Genomic DNA, 15,832 nt, shown 5'->3' on the forward strand with positions numbered 1-15,832 from the left:
ACGCGAAGGCTCTGAAATCGAGACAGCAGACCGGTGCGGTGGTTGGTGGGATGTCACAGGATCGCGGACGCTGATGATCTAGCCTGTGCTGTGTTGATCAGTGTAAATTCAAAGAATGTTTTTCTTCCTCTTCTTCTGGTTAAGTCTGCCTCCATCAATTAGCTGAAGATTCTTGCAGACTGAGTGTGTTATTTACATTATAATACAGCTTATTTAGATGTATTTACAAGCACAAAAGAAATATGTAGCTGGTACTGAGTATTTTAAAAGTAGTTATACTCTACAGTAAAATCGCCCAATATTGGTGGTCATTCTCTTTCAGGTACCCGAGTCGTTCGACTTGACATTACTTTAAACAAAAGGGATCGTATATATAGTTTTGGTTTCTAACATTAATTTTTGGGTGAAATAATGAGAAACCTCTTATAAAATGTGAAAGAGCATGTAATTCCAAGAGGAATTACATGTTTATTTGATGAAAACTGGTTTTGAAATGGCTGAGATATGCAAAACAGAGGAAAGGTGGGACCCATACCACTTTTTTGCTTTGTTTTACTTTGTATAGCAGTTTCTGGATGTCTCAGGCATTCCAAAACAGATTTTCATCAAATGAACTTTGAATTCCTCTTAGAATGGCATGCATGCTCTGTATTATTTCATAAGTGGTTTCTTGGTATATTACAAAAAGTTAATGCCCAATTCTCACCTCAACCAATAGGCCTATACCATCCCTTTAAGACCTGTAAATCGTTTGTATCCTTCCTTTGTTGGTTTGTTTATTTGTTTATCTGTGGAGGAAAAATGTAAGCTATAAAAATCAAAGAAAAGGGGAAAATTCCAAAATAACATGACTTATTTTATGTATTGAGTGAATGCAACAATGGGTGACTAGTAATGGAACATGAAGATCACTGAAGTTTGAGAAAAATCGGACAGTCTGTTCGAAAGTGGTATTGTTAAAATTTGATGCCACCATCGCTTAATGAATAAAGATTGCATTTCGTGATAATCGACATTACAGCTTAGCAATCATAAAGAAAAATAAAGAGCATAAAATAATTATCTTTATGAAAAACGCACTAAAACACGTAGTACGTATAAGCCTATATACTTGCTTCTCTGTTTTCCGAAAAAGGGAAGTCAATTCCTCTTTCATAATGCTATAAATTCAATAATGGTGAGGAATTCTCTCTATGGGCTATAAGACCCTTATTGTCTTTAGTTGGTGATACCATCGCACCACAAGCTGTTGTAGCCTTCTTATACATCGACAATGGCACCGAAACTTTAAAAACTTTCCAACGAATTGTCAGATTTTACATAACTAATAATGAAGCATTCACTCAATGCAAATGTATAGGCCTATAAAGGAAACTTCGCCACAAAGTTTACTTTTGCTCAGACGGACTACATGCAACATCAGTGCAGGTAAGCCGTATTTTATACTTGTAGGATAACTAGTGATGATTGAATGATTATTGATGCAATGGACATATTGTTTTTTGATGGGAGAGAAACTTTACAGTTTACTGGGAGATTTGTTAATGACATCATTACCATGCCAATTTCAGTGTTTTGTTTGGGGTTTTTTTTTGGTTTTTTTTTTGTTTTGTTTTGTTTTGTTTTGTTTTATTTTTTTTTGGGGGGGGGGGGGTTGGCAGCGACACCGATTTGATATCCACTGTCATTCTGTTCTCCGGATTTACATTCGGTGTTTGTTTGTTTTTTTCAACAATCTCGAACATGGTTTGGAATGTCATTTTAAGATGAAACGTCTGTCTTCACTCTTATTATTGTTCGGCATTGTTCTCTTTTCTGTGTACACGTCATTACTCAGTCCCTTTTTTAAAAAGTCATCGTCGCTAAATGGGTATTACGGATCACTACAAAGCCATATGAACATAAACAAGTGAAAATCAATCTGAATGATGTGAATGGTTGTGAGGTTATCGCTCCTATCCTACAAGATGTAGAATATTTTTGATCGTAATGACAATGTAACCGCGGTAAGTTATACTGATTTATATAGGAAAACAAGACGGCAATTACATGCGACTCTTTATCTGATAATCTTTGTCACAGAAATTCGATTCCTGTACAAATATTATAAGGAGAATACGTCTGTCCATACAGCGTACATCACACAATAACATTTTCTTGGGTCTATATTAGAAAGACTATAGCTTGCTCATTTTTCGTTGTTCTGTCTTTTCTTCCCGGTGTATGTGATGGAACGATAACGAACCTTATTTCATTTTCGGATTAACAAACCTTCGGGATAACGAACTGTATCCTATGGCACTCTTTTATGCACCATCACACACAAAGCACAAACAAGCTATGTTATATGTCTTTTGCTCAGTAAATGATGATAATTTTTTCATCATAATGAACAGTTGTGTTTAGGACACATTGATAGGTTTGAGGGGAATGCATGCATGTACAAGCCTGTTTTTTTAGCTGCCCCTCCATTTTCAACATTATTTATTGTAAACATCATGAATCTTGGCTTTACAACCTGTTGTGTGATTATGCTATATTTTGATACACTGCAAAAAGTCCGGTGTTAAATAGTGAACACCGAGCTGGTGTTAAATTTTCGGTGCTCATTTATGGTGTTAAATTAACACCTACAGGTGTCATTTCCAAATTTTAAACTGTTTTTTTGAAGAGTTTATAGTAACTGCACTTCTTGTTGATTTTTAATTTAAACAAGACGATCAAGAATTTTACATTAAAATATAGATTTTTGAAAAAATGTGAAAATAAATTTACACCAAAGTAACACCAGCTGGTGTGGTCCCTTATTGAAGCTGGACGGGTGTTAAACCACTGATATTAACACCAGCAAATATCAAATCAACACCATGTGTTGTCATTTTTTAATTAACACCAGTACAGTGTCAAAATAACACCAGGTACAGTGTCAAATTAACACCACGAAGTGTCAGGTGAACACTTTTCAACAACATCACAGTGCATTTTTAACACCTGTGGGTGTGGTCCTTTATTGAAGTTTGATCGGTGTTAGATTTAACACCTGTGGTGTTAAATCTAACACCGATGTTTTTACAGTGTATATTCAAAATATGAGTAAAGATTTTTTATCGCACTTATATTCTTTGCTTCTAATGAAAACAGTTAATGAAATGAAATGAAATAAGAAGTTGATATAGAAGAAACTGACGAGAACTCTAAGCCCCGTCACGTTTCCTCTGATTCTCATAGCCTGTTTTGCTTGGAGAAGGGATTCTCTCCCCATCTGTCATCTGTCATGGTTTGAGCTTTGTTTACAAGAAGACTTGGAAGAGAGGTTAGCTTTCTAGGAAAACGGAAGTTGTCCGAAGACCTCGTGTTGCCTACTCCATCCTGATGTCCGTCTACAGTCTTCTCGATACCGTGCAGTACTCATATCGGACATCGGAGTGATTAGTTTGAAGGACACAATGTCATTTCTTTTGCATGTCATCGTTCCAGTGAATTGAGGGTGATAAACATCGCACTGCTCATCCGCAAGAGATGAAGAGTTGAGTCCGCCGTTTCATGAAAAAGTCTGTGACAAATCATTCCGCATTTAACGTTTATAAGATTTTATTTACTGTTTACAGTGTAAAAATAATGAGAGTCACTATATGCTTACACGGCTTCCCGTGAAATTACAGGCCTTTGAAACAAGGGAAAACTTAATTTTTAACTCGAAGTCGTCTAAGTTGTGTTTTAAAAACATAATGTGTGTCAAAGAGTAAAAAGGAAATATTTATAACTATAAATAGCATATACTCTACAGTGAAGATCTCTTCAAGTTAAAATATATAGGGAATAGACTATTGTTTCGTAATGATGCATTTTTCCTGATATAATACATAGTTAAAGGAGACCTCCGGATGATTTTCAGATTTTTACATTTGAACAACTATACATTATTTATACTGAGGACAGAGTTTCAGAATTCATGATAATCGGGACGAAGAATAAGAATATTTTCAAAATTTAGAACAAATTGCAATGAACAAGGATGATGACATGGCAGAGTCACCACAAGAATGCATGAGTTGGGGTTCAAGGAAGCAAAACAAAAGAAGAAGGCATGCATAGATTATACCGCAGGTGAACTCGCAAGCAAGCGGTATTGTAATGAAATTACACTGCTACATTTCTGAAAATGTGAACCTCCTATGTCGTCATCCTTGTTCAGTGTAATTTGTTTAAGGTATTTCATAGTATTGTTTCTTTGCTGAAGAACCACAATAAATTCCACAAATCTATACATGGAGTTGTCGATTTATGTACTACATGATGTGAAATGCTGAAAATCGTCTGGAATGTTCCTTTAAACGCAGATGCTTGTTTGTAGAGAGTGTTGTGAAAGCGGTGGTAGTGCATAATACCATCATAATGATAACCAACACTTTACCACACTGGGATTTTAAAAAACAAAGATTCTGAAGACATTCTTTTTCTTCTTGGAAAATGGTGGAAACACAACCATGGGCAAACTATTTTAAGTTCTAGTGGAATCTAAAAAATCTATTGAAATATCACATTCAGATAAAATCACCACATGGGTAAAATATGTAGGGCAATAAATAACTTACGAGCTCCATGGTATTTTTCTCTGATAGGTTGTATTGGTTGCAACCAGTTAAAATTATGTAGATTACTAGTAGTAGATGAGGAGATAATGCTTTGGTGTATAATAACAGTAAATATACAGTTATGTTTATGGTCGACGTAATTCAGGGATCGGTCATCATTGTTGAGTTTTATACACCCCTCATCCTCACTCATGAGCTGGAAACCGTTCTGTTGTAAAATGACTGCTGCTATACTCAGCCTTTGTATCAAAACGTACACGGAGCTCTCTATGATAGTCATGTCATTGAGGATCACGCAATGCGATTAACGCATGCATAATGTGCACTATTTTTATGCTGGTTGTGGCCAGCTTTCTATAGAGTTCGTATATAAGATAACATATTGTTGAAATATTGGTCGGTTGAAAACACGACCCGAATCGCCTGAAAAAAAAACCACCAAACAAACAAACAAACAAACAAACAAAAAGAAGAAGAATTCAGATGTAAGAAACACAGTGAGAGAGACAAAAACAGGTGACCGCGTAACATTCGGTTCTCGACGACATGGTAATCAGTGCTCTCTTCCTCTGCGCAGTTCCGGTACAACCCGGCCCGAGGCCGCCTCTCTAATGCCATAATGGGAAAGTCTAATGTCGTGTCAAGGGCGTTTCAGAAGTCCTCGGTAGCACTTTGTAGCTATATACTTATATTAGTACCTTCGCTACTTCCTTTATTTATATGACATGTATGTCATCATGACAGTATAGGCCCTATACGTCACTGCATGTTTTTCCAAGTTGGTATATGTCGGTCAAACATCGATGGAATAAAAACCTACTATACTCCTTGTTCAGAACCTACTTGAATAAACACACAGTACAAAATAAACTAACAGAACAGAAGAATTTGATTGAAATAAAGAAGCTCAGTGGAATGTTAAGATTCACCTGTTTTTGTTAAAGGAAGTATTGTCACAGAAATCATCTGGGAAAATCAGATTTTGCTGCCATCACCCATAACCCTATAGTTGTCATTATACGAGTTTTACCTCAAGATATTGTAAAGAAATATGCCATTGGAGATAATTATTGAGCAACAGCAAAGTTCTCACTTCAAAGTCATTACTGCTCATAGGCCTAGATACAAACATGTCAAAAATTTCTACTGTATCAAATATCCTTTAAAACAAGATAATTTCTTTACATTATTTACATATACGTCTATGCACTATCACGAATATGACCGTGTCGTGAAAACTCGTGCATTATCCATATTATGCATGGAAAACTTTCACTTTCATTTCCGGGTAGTTGTTTGTGTTTTGTTTGTGTTTTTCTTTGCTTTCTATCTATCTTTTTATCTTTCTTTCTTTCTTTTATTTTATGATGCCACGTCTACCATTTTTCGGGGGGGGGGGGGAGGGTATATGAACATTCAACTTAAAAACGTATTATATATATAGATAGGCCTATAACTTTTCACGTTACTGAAAATAGAATTGCACAACACTCATTTTATTATGAACAGATAACTTTTTTAGTATTTTCAACATGTTTGTCCATAAACACCTCAGGTTCTATTATACGCTCACTCAGACATCGAATATACACGAATGCATGGGGATGCTATATCCGTGTTGACCAGTTCGAGGGGGAGGGGTCTCTATCAGTTACAGATGATGAGTAGATGACATGTTAAAGCCATGTTGCACTTCATGTGCGATGGGGCTTTCACTATTCCGAAGGTTCGATCGTCCGAAAATGAAATAATGTTCGCTTGTCCGAAATTAATGGAAAAAAAAAACAACAACAACATACAAACAAGCATGATATCAACATTAGAGTAGCAGAGCTTAGGAATTACGAACCGGATATTACCTTTTCGGATTAAGGACCCTTCGAAAATAGCGAACTTTTTTATTTTTGATTTTACGAACATTCGGAATAGTGGACCTTATTTAATTCTTAGATTAACGAACCTTCGAAGTAAAGAACCTAATTTCATTTTTCGAATTACGAACCTTCGAAATAACGAACCTATGATAACCAACGTGGTGGTGGAGGAGGCGCTGGAGAACGGAAACTTGTGAGAAACGAAAAAAAAAAAGCCAATTCTAACAGTCATAATCATTGTAGCTATATTCATTAGATAGTTTTGATTGTTCATTACCATTTGCTATCCTAGAGTACGATGGGTGAAACGAATGATTACAACAATCATTCTGAACAGTATTGCCATCACCACCACCCTAAGACACCATTGCAATTTTTTGGCTGAAAGAATGTTAGATAAACCGGGTCAAGAGATTATGTTACAAGATTAATTGCACAGATGACCTATGAGGGTTACAAAAACAGGAACTCCATTACCGTTTATACTGATTCGGGCTTGCTTGATCGATCTTTTACTTGTAGTGTTGACAGACTTCCTTGCTGAAAACAATATATAGGCAGTTTGAATATTAACATGTTGTGCTAGTTAATGTCAATGATGGTTCAGGATCGTACGGTAGGCCTACTTTGATTTCAGTTTCAGTTTGTTTGGTTGATGATTTTTTTTTGGCTCCTCAAATTCGTACGATGTAATCTTTATAAATATTTTGTCATTGATGACAAAACAAAAACACTGACATGTTGATTTACGTTTACTGTCAGGATAGGATTGCGGCCGACATCCTGCAGGGTTCAAGCGGACTTTACCCAAGGAGGGGGAGGGGGGGGGGGGCAGGAAAATCCAATATCCTGGAATTCCGTGCACATCGCAACTCACTTTGAAGCCAAACAACACACGATTATTCTTTACAAGTTATACTGCATAAACTTTGTATGTTCATAAAAAAATGCCAGTTTTATTCAGAATGTTGAATGTGCGTTGCATATTTCAGATTCATAGATAAAAGTGTGATAACTGAAATACACATTTTATTACAGCATGTTTGTCTGCAACTTTACAGCAAAGCCTTCTATCCGCTCGTAGTCATGGAGCATCGACAGTACCTCGCTACAATAGTGAACGATAAGATAAGGAAATCACTTTTTGAATTTGATATTTACAGAAGCAAAACGATGTAAAGAGTAACAAAAAGAAAATAACACGTCGCAGTAACAAAACGGATTGAAAGTTATTAGCATAAAGGTGACGGAACAACGACAGACACATGTTCTTTACAGGGCAACATTGTGATAATATCGCCCCTGTTCGTACTAAAATGACGTCCCAAGATCACTCTTTAAACGGACGTGAAACACAACGACTATAATAGTGTGAGCATGCATTGTGTGTTAAATGTCAACCTGCATGTGGTGTGAGGAGTGGGATGTTGTTATTTTTGAAAGACATTTTTTTTTTCAGACAGAAGACAACATTCAAGGCTCGGAATGCTTGATTGTAAGTTATTGAAGCAGACAATAAATTCATTTGCAAAGAAACGATTGTGCTTTGAACATTTTCATTGCACTTTCCTGAAAGGATAATTCGTTTTGGGAAATACTGAATTACACGGGGAGATGTCCTGACTCTATTTTTTTTTATTTGGTGCAATGTGCTGCATACGACATACATTCAGTGATGATTGGTGATGAAACAACATTTATATAGCACCATTTATATGTAGTAATATTCAAAGGAGCCCAGCTCCCATCCATGTCACACATTGGCATTCACAAAGTTGCTGGAATAGATTCTTCAGTTTAGACTTTAAAAATGACGTGTTTTTTTCCGGAAACAGGGAGAGGTGATGTTATGTCACCCCTGTTTGTAAACAGTGACGTGACAAGATCACCCATTAAACAAAATGTGAAACATTATGTCAATAATGTGTGAACATTGTATCTTATGTAGTAATACAATTATACAGAGTACAGTGCATTATCTTGTCGTAGAATATCCAAGGACCAAAGGACCATGAAAGATCTTCCGTGCATAAATTACTATTATTATGTAATAATGTTTCTTTGCGAAAAAAACGTTCTTGTAGGAAACCTAAATTCCACAAGAATATATTTTGACTATATATATGAGAAGGTTAGTATGTTCAGAAGGACATGATCAGATGGTTAAAATCTTTCAATCCGCAGGTTGAGTATGATAATGACTTCCTCTCGATTCATTGTCTTTACTTTCGAAATAATAGTTAAACTGGGCAAATCTTTTAGTCACCGGATCTATATTTGTACTGTGTATGCTATAACATTGATACCCTTTCAATTGACAGTTATAAGAATTACAGGGACCCGTTTTATCAAAATATAAAATCGATTTTAAATTTCCTTAGCACACAGGCTGCCATAGACATACAGTTGAAATCAGCTTACACAATTTTAACTCTTCATAAAACAGGTCCCAGATATAATAGTTTGATAAAATGGTGATATCTTGTACGATGTATAGAGATTTAAGAGTGACTACATAATTTTCAAATCTTAATACGCGTGTTTCCTCATTCAGTCATGGTATTTTTTTTTTAATTCTCTGCTGACGAATAAGCAAAGTTGCACAATAATATTTCTACCCTGCTGTGCAGAACCAACAAGGTTGTATGTGTGATGTTCTTAATAATAATAATAATAATAATAATAATAGTGTATACTTTTATAGCGCAACAGTCCATCAAAAGATGCTCATGGCGCTTTTAGTCTTAAGGTTAGGAGAAGAAAGAAGAAAGAAAGACAGAAGAAGAAGAAGAGGAAGAAGAAGAAGAAAAAAAGAATTATGTGACATCTTCACTTTTTTTTCCTACAACATATTAAACAGATATGTTTTTAGGGATGTTTTACATGATTCCACAGAGGATGACTGGCGAACAGTGACAGGGATATCTTTCCATACTTTTGGTCCAATGTGGGAGAAAGAACGAGTTCCCCATGAATGCTTAACCTTAGGTATCTGAAATGAAAAGGAAGTAGAGGATCGAAGTCTGCGAGGAGGGTTATAACAATATAAAGAATTCTGGAGATACTCGGGTGCAGTTCAGTGAACCACATGATACACAAGAAGAGCAATTTTGAGATTAAACAGAATTTTGAGATTAAACAGGATTCTTGAGATTAAACAGAATATTTCAAAAAAATCATGTTGTTATCTTCAAGCAACAAGGGGTCAGAATATAATAGGCTAGGCCTACGCATTTGCAGTTGAAGTTTCAGCTTTTTCTTAGAATGCGAAGTCTGTTTGGGAAACAAAATTAACGAAAGCAAAAAAAAAGTTTGTTGCGCCCTTTGCCGTTGAGATTTTTACAACTGCTCCAAATATGGTCAACGATTCTACGAATCTCATATTACTATACTGCGTGATGTACGTATGACGTAGACGGGAAGTTCGTCCGATGGCTTCTCCTGGTACGATAACTGTCTGGCCAAAACTCCTGGAAAACTCGTTAGTATCAGCCAATCACAACCATGTCTAGTCCTGACGTCATTCCAACTCTGGCCCCGGAGGCGTCGCCCCGGAGTAGGGTATATAATACGGTTGCTCCCGAAGTTCGAGTAGTGAAAGTGTGTCACCGAAACTCAACAGCAGTGACCATAACGGGACGACAAGCTCGAAAAGCAGGCGATACCGAAAGACTCGTAGTGGTCTAGATCTGATTCTCAACTGTCATCGTCATTACCAATTACAGGTATGTCTTCCGTTTGGATTTGTGTCTCCCCACCCCAGCTCCTCTCTCTTTTCTCCCTTTGTTTTATTCTTTATCCTTCTTTCTCCTGCAATTATTATAATGTATATCCCTTTTCCCTCTCTGCCATGTCTGCACTCTCTCCTCTTCAGCTCCTCTCCAAACTCCCAATCTGCAACTCTCTAACGTCGGTACATATTGGATCCATAATACTTTGCGAGGTTTACATTTATCCTTCCCCACTATAGTAGAGAAGAAGTATATAGCACTAGTATAACCAACGCAAAGAGATAGTCTTATAGCAAAAATGCTAGCTGTACTGTCATGGGAGATTATGACTGGGTTTCCTCATGAAGCCAGAGCTAGTCAGTGATTTCCGTTAATTTACACTTCGTTCAGTTGATGCTTTCTGGCGATGTCGTGAAAAAAAACCCCAACAATTTCCCAAGTATAGTAAGGCAGGTACGAAAGTACACTAGCACCGGTAGTATACAGGCCCATGACTCAATGATTCGAGATTGATTAATCACTTAAGATTAATTAGTCAGTAATTCTTAATATACGCTATATGTAATATGTTTATTGTCTTTAACGATGGTGTATCTAGCATCCTTCATACATTGGCTGACGAACATACAAATGCAATAAGGAGATATGTTCTTTGGAGAAGAGTGATTGTGTAGTGCCATCAAACCATGTGATTCCAGTGATTATACCATTTCAATGTAAAGTATTTAGTACCACCTATAATGCCTCCCGTAATAATAGCTGTGCACACTGTCGTAGAATATTTTTGTAGTTTTTACTCGTTACATATCAGTATTACTGAGTGAAATTTTGGGCAAGCTTTTAGCCACCTTTGGACATTCCTCTCTCAAATTAACCTCAATTACAATCCATTGTTGTGTAATTCGGATCTATTGTGATGAATGACAGTGTGTTATAACATGGACCGGAAATTAGACTAGCAGACGCAGCCCTGTATTCATCCGTCTCTCTTCTCTCTGACTATTTCAGGTGCAGGCAGAACTCCCCGAAGATGGCGCTATTCCAACTCTTTGCTGCAGCATTCATCGTATGTCTCTTTGAGAGGTACGTATACCGCAGATTACGCATTTTGTCATGATAGCTTTGGTTCAGATATGAACCGATGTAGGAGATTTAAACTTTCGAGTTATAACAATTCCAATCTTACGTCATCTTTATTGGTGATCACGTGGGTCATGTACAAATTTGTGAAGAGTTTTTGAAATCTCGTAGGGAACGGGAAGCACAGTCAGACAGGTGTCGTGGTAAATTCTTTATATTTTATTTGCATGACATGGAATTTAGTATCACGGGTATCGCACTTATTATGTGAAAGGTTAAACTTCTCACAGGGTGAAAAGAAAATAATAGACACTTTTGTGTCGTTTTTCTTTCAGATATGCATATCATCCACCAAGTGCTTTACATTACAAAGCATTATTCTTCACGTAGTAGGTTTACTACGTCCATATGAACTTGACAGAATATATTAGTACCTGATTTCCCCAACATGTGCAGCGATTTTTCCCTTTATCATCTATTTGTATGTATATATATATATATATATATATATATATATATATATATATATATATGTGTGTGTGTGTGTGTGTGTGTGTGTGTGTGTGTATAATTACCATATATTTATTTATCTATTTATTTATTTATTCATTTATCTATTTATTGTGGAAAACTGAACTAAATTGTTTCATTCCTTTATCTTGAACTTTGAATTGATTGGTAACAAAGTCTAAACAGATAGTTTGCATGAAAAGGAGCAAGGGTGTTCGTTGATAGCTGTTCTGGAATCACTGCATAACAACAATAATTCAGCTTCCTAAATGACTTTTGCTACAAGAAGTTGCCAGTCTAGAAAGAGTTATTGTTTTAACATCTTTTAAGAAATTCAACTTTTATGAAGCTGTCAATTATCTTCTTTTATTTATTTATTTATTTATTTATTTTCTTATTGTCATTATTTTCGAAAATTTCTTGACGTCATATGCCATACAAAAGTCCACGTAAGATGGTCGCTCATCTGGACCATGTGCGGCTAGCGTTTTTTTTAAAGACGGCACAGATTGGGGCATGGCGCGTGTTAAACCTATGGGAAAAACGTTGGGTTAGGGTTTTTGGTTATGGTTAGGGTTAGGGTTAGGGTTAGGGTTAGGGTTGGGGTTAGGGTTAGGGTTAGGGTTAGGGTTTGATGGTTAGGGTTAGGATTAGGATTAGGGTTAGGTTTAGGCATAGGGTCCCCGATAAATTTGTAGTTTCCCCAATCTGTGCCGTCTAAAAAAAACACGCGTGCGGCTAATGTACGCTGTATTCATGACAATTATCTCGTCTGACCGCTCCATTTCAGGTCGAGCGCCCTCAGCTGTATGTGTTGGTATCCAGAGTTCAGCGAAGAGAAGTTCTGTCCAAACCAAGGCAGACCAGACTGTCCCGTGGGCTCCCAGGTTACCTACGATGTGTGTGGCTGTTGTAAAGAGTGTACTCCGGTGAGTTTTTGTAGTTGTTAAAGAGACACTCCATTCCTGACTCCTGATTTTGCTTCGATGCAGATAAAGAAATATTTGAGATATTGCATCTTGAGAGAAGTGCAATGAAATAACATTGCTTAGCAACGGCAACTTCTTTAAAGAAATGAAATCGTCCCGCACAATTGGTGCAAAGGATTTCAGCTTAAAAGAACAAATTCAGGTTGCATTAGTTTAGATTTATTTCGTGTTAAAGTCAATATAAATGAAACTTAAGTTTTAATTCATTTTATCGTGTATGCTTATGCCAGAAATGCGTTGACATTGTTAATGTACTTTGATTTATAGTATACCTTTACATAATAATGAGAGATAATTTTTGAAGAAGTTTACCCCAACTTAAACCCCTCATCTTGATGTGGATATTTTAATGACAAACATAGTTTTTGTTATGTACGAGTAGTTAATCAAAGAGACAACGAATCATCTGTGTGTCATATGAAGTAAGAGAACATTGATACAATATTTATATACCATAGTATCCTATCATGTGTTTCCTTTTGAGAAGAACCTGAGCTCGATTCCTGTGTTTCATGAAGTATGTTTCCCTTTGACAGTACGTGTATATTATAGTTGCAAATGTGGCAAAACAAAATGCAAGTCGTATGCCATGTTTTTTGCTCTCCAGTATGGTTTATCTGTAACTATGTATGCAGAAACTCCGTAGAATAATGGCAATTTCTAATGCTTGTTAGAACATACACATGGATTGCGAACAGTTAGTTTTTCTGTGATTACATCCCTTGGTATAGGTATGTCTATTATAGTTCATTTCCTAATACGGTTTAACGGAATATAGTTTTGAATAGATTTCTACATTGCTCTGCTATATCTTCATGTTTCTATCTTTACGTTGATCATTTTTTTCTGCTTCTATTTCGTCTACCTGCAGATGATTGGCGAGCCTTGCGCGGGAGCTTGGAATTCAGCCGGCCGGTGTTCGGAGGGGCTCGTATGCATGGACCGCTTGACAAGGACTCCAATGAAATTGGAGAATTACATGTATCCCAATTACCCTTATGGCTACTGCGACAAGCCGGAGTCTAATCAAGTGGATCATTCTGGGGATTGGTTTAGTGTGTTTGAAGACAATTCTAGTCTAGTCATGACCACTGAGCAGGCGCGGGTTGAAAGTAAAGAGGAGCGAAAGGCGAGGAAAATGCAAGAACGAGAGGAGAGGAGAGAGAGAAAGAGGTTGGAGCGATTGGAGAGGAAATACAACAAGAAAAATAGGAAAGGCAAAATTCAAGACGAACTCTCTTTGTTTTAGAATGATTCATGAACTCATTACTTGATTACAATTTGTGCAGTTGACTGTGATGAAAAATTCGATGTGAGCAATCAAGTTCAAAAGTTAGGGAAAATGGGAAAACTCCGAATAACTAGGGTTGGATTGGGTTGGGTGGGTTCCACACCCAAAACTCACATGAGTTTGATGTGAATGTTGCATGTATAAAATTGAATAATTATTGAACATGCACATATCACGTACCGAGATTTATTCATCATAAAGGGAATAAATGACGGAAGATATACGAAAGCTATTATACTTTCACACAAAATTTGTCTTTCTATCATCTACCTTGAAATTATGACGGGACGTTTTGGATGAAAGTTTAGATTATCGAGTGGATAGAGAACAGTGACCATAACTAATGAGTTGTGATTTAGACGATTTAGATTTCTCTTCTCCAGCCCTTTTCCTAACTTTCAGAACTCGGTAGTGTTGCTATTTTAAGTTTTCTGTTCTTCATTGAAAAAAAGAAAAAAACATGATATAAGTGTATGATAAGTGTACGTGACCAGAAATAGAATTCTAACCTTGGTGTATATTATCATTGCCGTCCTTCCTTTTGTGGCTGTACCAATGCTCACTTATTCACGGTACAACTTTGTATATTATACGACGATGATTATGATAATGTCAAACATTAAACTTTTTTATTGAAACGCAATTGACAGTTTCTGAATGTTTTTCTCTCACACGAGTCTAATCTGTGTTTTACGTTTTGTTGTGTGATGGTATAAGGTTTAACGCTTGCCATAATTGATATTAGTTATGTATCTCTGAATATCTGTTTGAATTAATTTCTTTTCGTTTGTCTTTATAAGTGGACGTTAGTTTGTATCTGCTTTTGTGTTGTCGATGATGGTGACACTGCGTTGTTGGATGATGGTAGCGGTGATGTAAAAATTGCGCTGATGCAACGTTAATTGTCGTAAATGTTGTGAATGGGAATACCTTTTTAAGCCTTTGTGTGCATAGAGTGCTGATTGGTACAGAAACAATAGCGTTATACAGAGTGTCCAAAGTCCCTTGCACAAAAAGGATTCTAATGCATGTCGGCATGTCAAAGGTGACTTTCAGTTGAATGGTGAATTTTGCCAGGATTACAGCTCACAGATTACATTGAAGTTTAGAAGTGGATATATGAGGTCTTTGCACTAAAACGTCCTCTCACACAACCACAGGATCATGAAAATAAATAATAACCGACATTAGTCAACTTGCTCGTATACTCCTCACCTTGTTCCGTTATAACAGCACCACCACGATAAGCAAATTAAGAAAAAACTGTTTGCATGATATTGTTTCAAAATGATCATGGTGCATGGTACCCGTGCTTGGTGGTTACAAGACGATTGAATGAACCCAATTTTCGCCGTATGTATTTGACTCATTTAAAAACTCAGTATACAATGTTGCAAGCATCATAGTTTGACGACACTTCTCTAGGTCCAACGGATGATGTCAGTTATTCTTGAGGTTTGTTATCCCAAACACGCAAATTCCGTGTAGATATTCATTTACCCGAAATTAGATAGGGTTCGTTATAAGAATATTGTGGACAAAGTTGTGGTGCACGATAATCAAACCAGACCAACAGTATAATAATGATTTTCTCAAAATCGAACATATTATACAATTAAGTTCGACGAGTTATTTTTTCCCCGTTTTTTCACAAATAAGTGATGTTATAGTCGCAAGAAACTCACAGAAATGGGGGATTGACCTTCTCTCCACCCCACCCCTCCGTCCCGCAGCCGCGGTCCCTGAATCTCTTTTTTTCACC

At 36.6% G+C, this 15,832-nt stretch overlaps 1 protein-coding gene across 2 annotated transcripts; it reads left to right on the forward strand.

Annotated features, from left to right (window-relative positions):
- Positions 1–10,085: 10,085 nt before the first annotated feature.
- Positions 10,086–15,598, forward strand: LOC139733691 (uncharacterized). Of its 2 annotated transcripts, XM_071644507.1 has the most exons (4): positions 10,086–10,194; positions 11,209–11,283; positions 12,581–12,719; positions 13,651–15,598. In XM_071644507.1, exons 2-4 carry the CDS (start codon positions 11,231–11,233, stop codon positions 14,026–14,028), a joined length of 570 nt encoding a protein of 189 aa, XP_071500608.1. In that variant the 5' UTR covers positions 10,086–10,194; positions 11,209–11,230; the 3' UTR covers positions 14,029–15,598. The 2 variants fall into 2 exon arrangements, with proteins under 2 accessions (XP_071500608.1, XP_071500615.1); XM_071644514.1 differs by lacking the exon at positions 10,086–10,194 and having other exon boundaries at positions 10,801–11,283.
- Positions 15,599–15,832: the final 234 nt, after the last annotated feature.

This window comes from Diadema antillarum, unplaced genomic scaffold, assembly GCF_040938485.1.
Source record: "Diadema antillarum isolate AM-2024a unplaced genomic scaffold, OU_Dant_1.0 scf00000025, whole genome shotgun sequence".
Taxonomy (NCBI): Eukaryota; Metazoa; Echinodermata; class Echinoidea; order Diadematoida; family Diadematidae; genus Diadema; species Diadema antillarum.

Coding starts and splice junctions, on each gene's coding strand:
- LOC139733691 (XM_071644507.1), top strand. CDS start 11,231: ATGGCGCTATTCCAACTCTTTGCTGCAGCATTCATCGTATGTCTCTTT. Junction 11,284..12,580: donor ATCGTATGTCTCTTTGAGAG/GTACGTATACCG, acceptor GCTCCATTTCAG/GTCGAGCGCCCTCAGCTGTA. Junction 12,720..13,650: donor GTTGTAAAGAGTGTACTCCG/GTGAGTTTTTGT, acceptor GTCTACCTGCAG/ATGATTGGCGAGCCTTGCGC.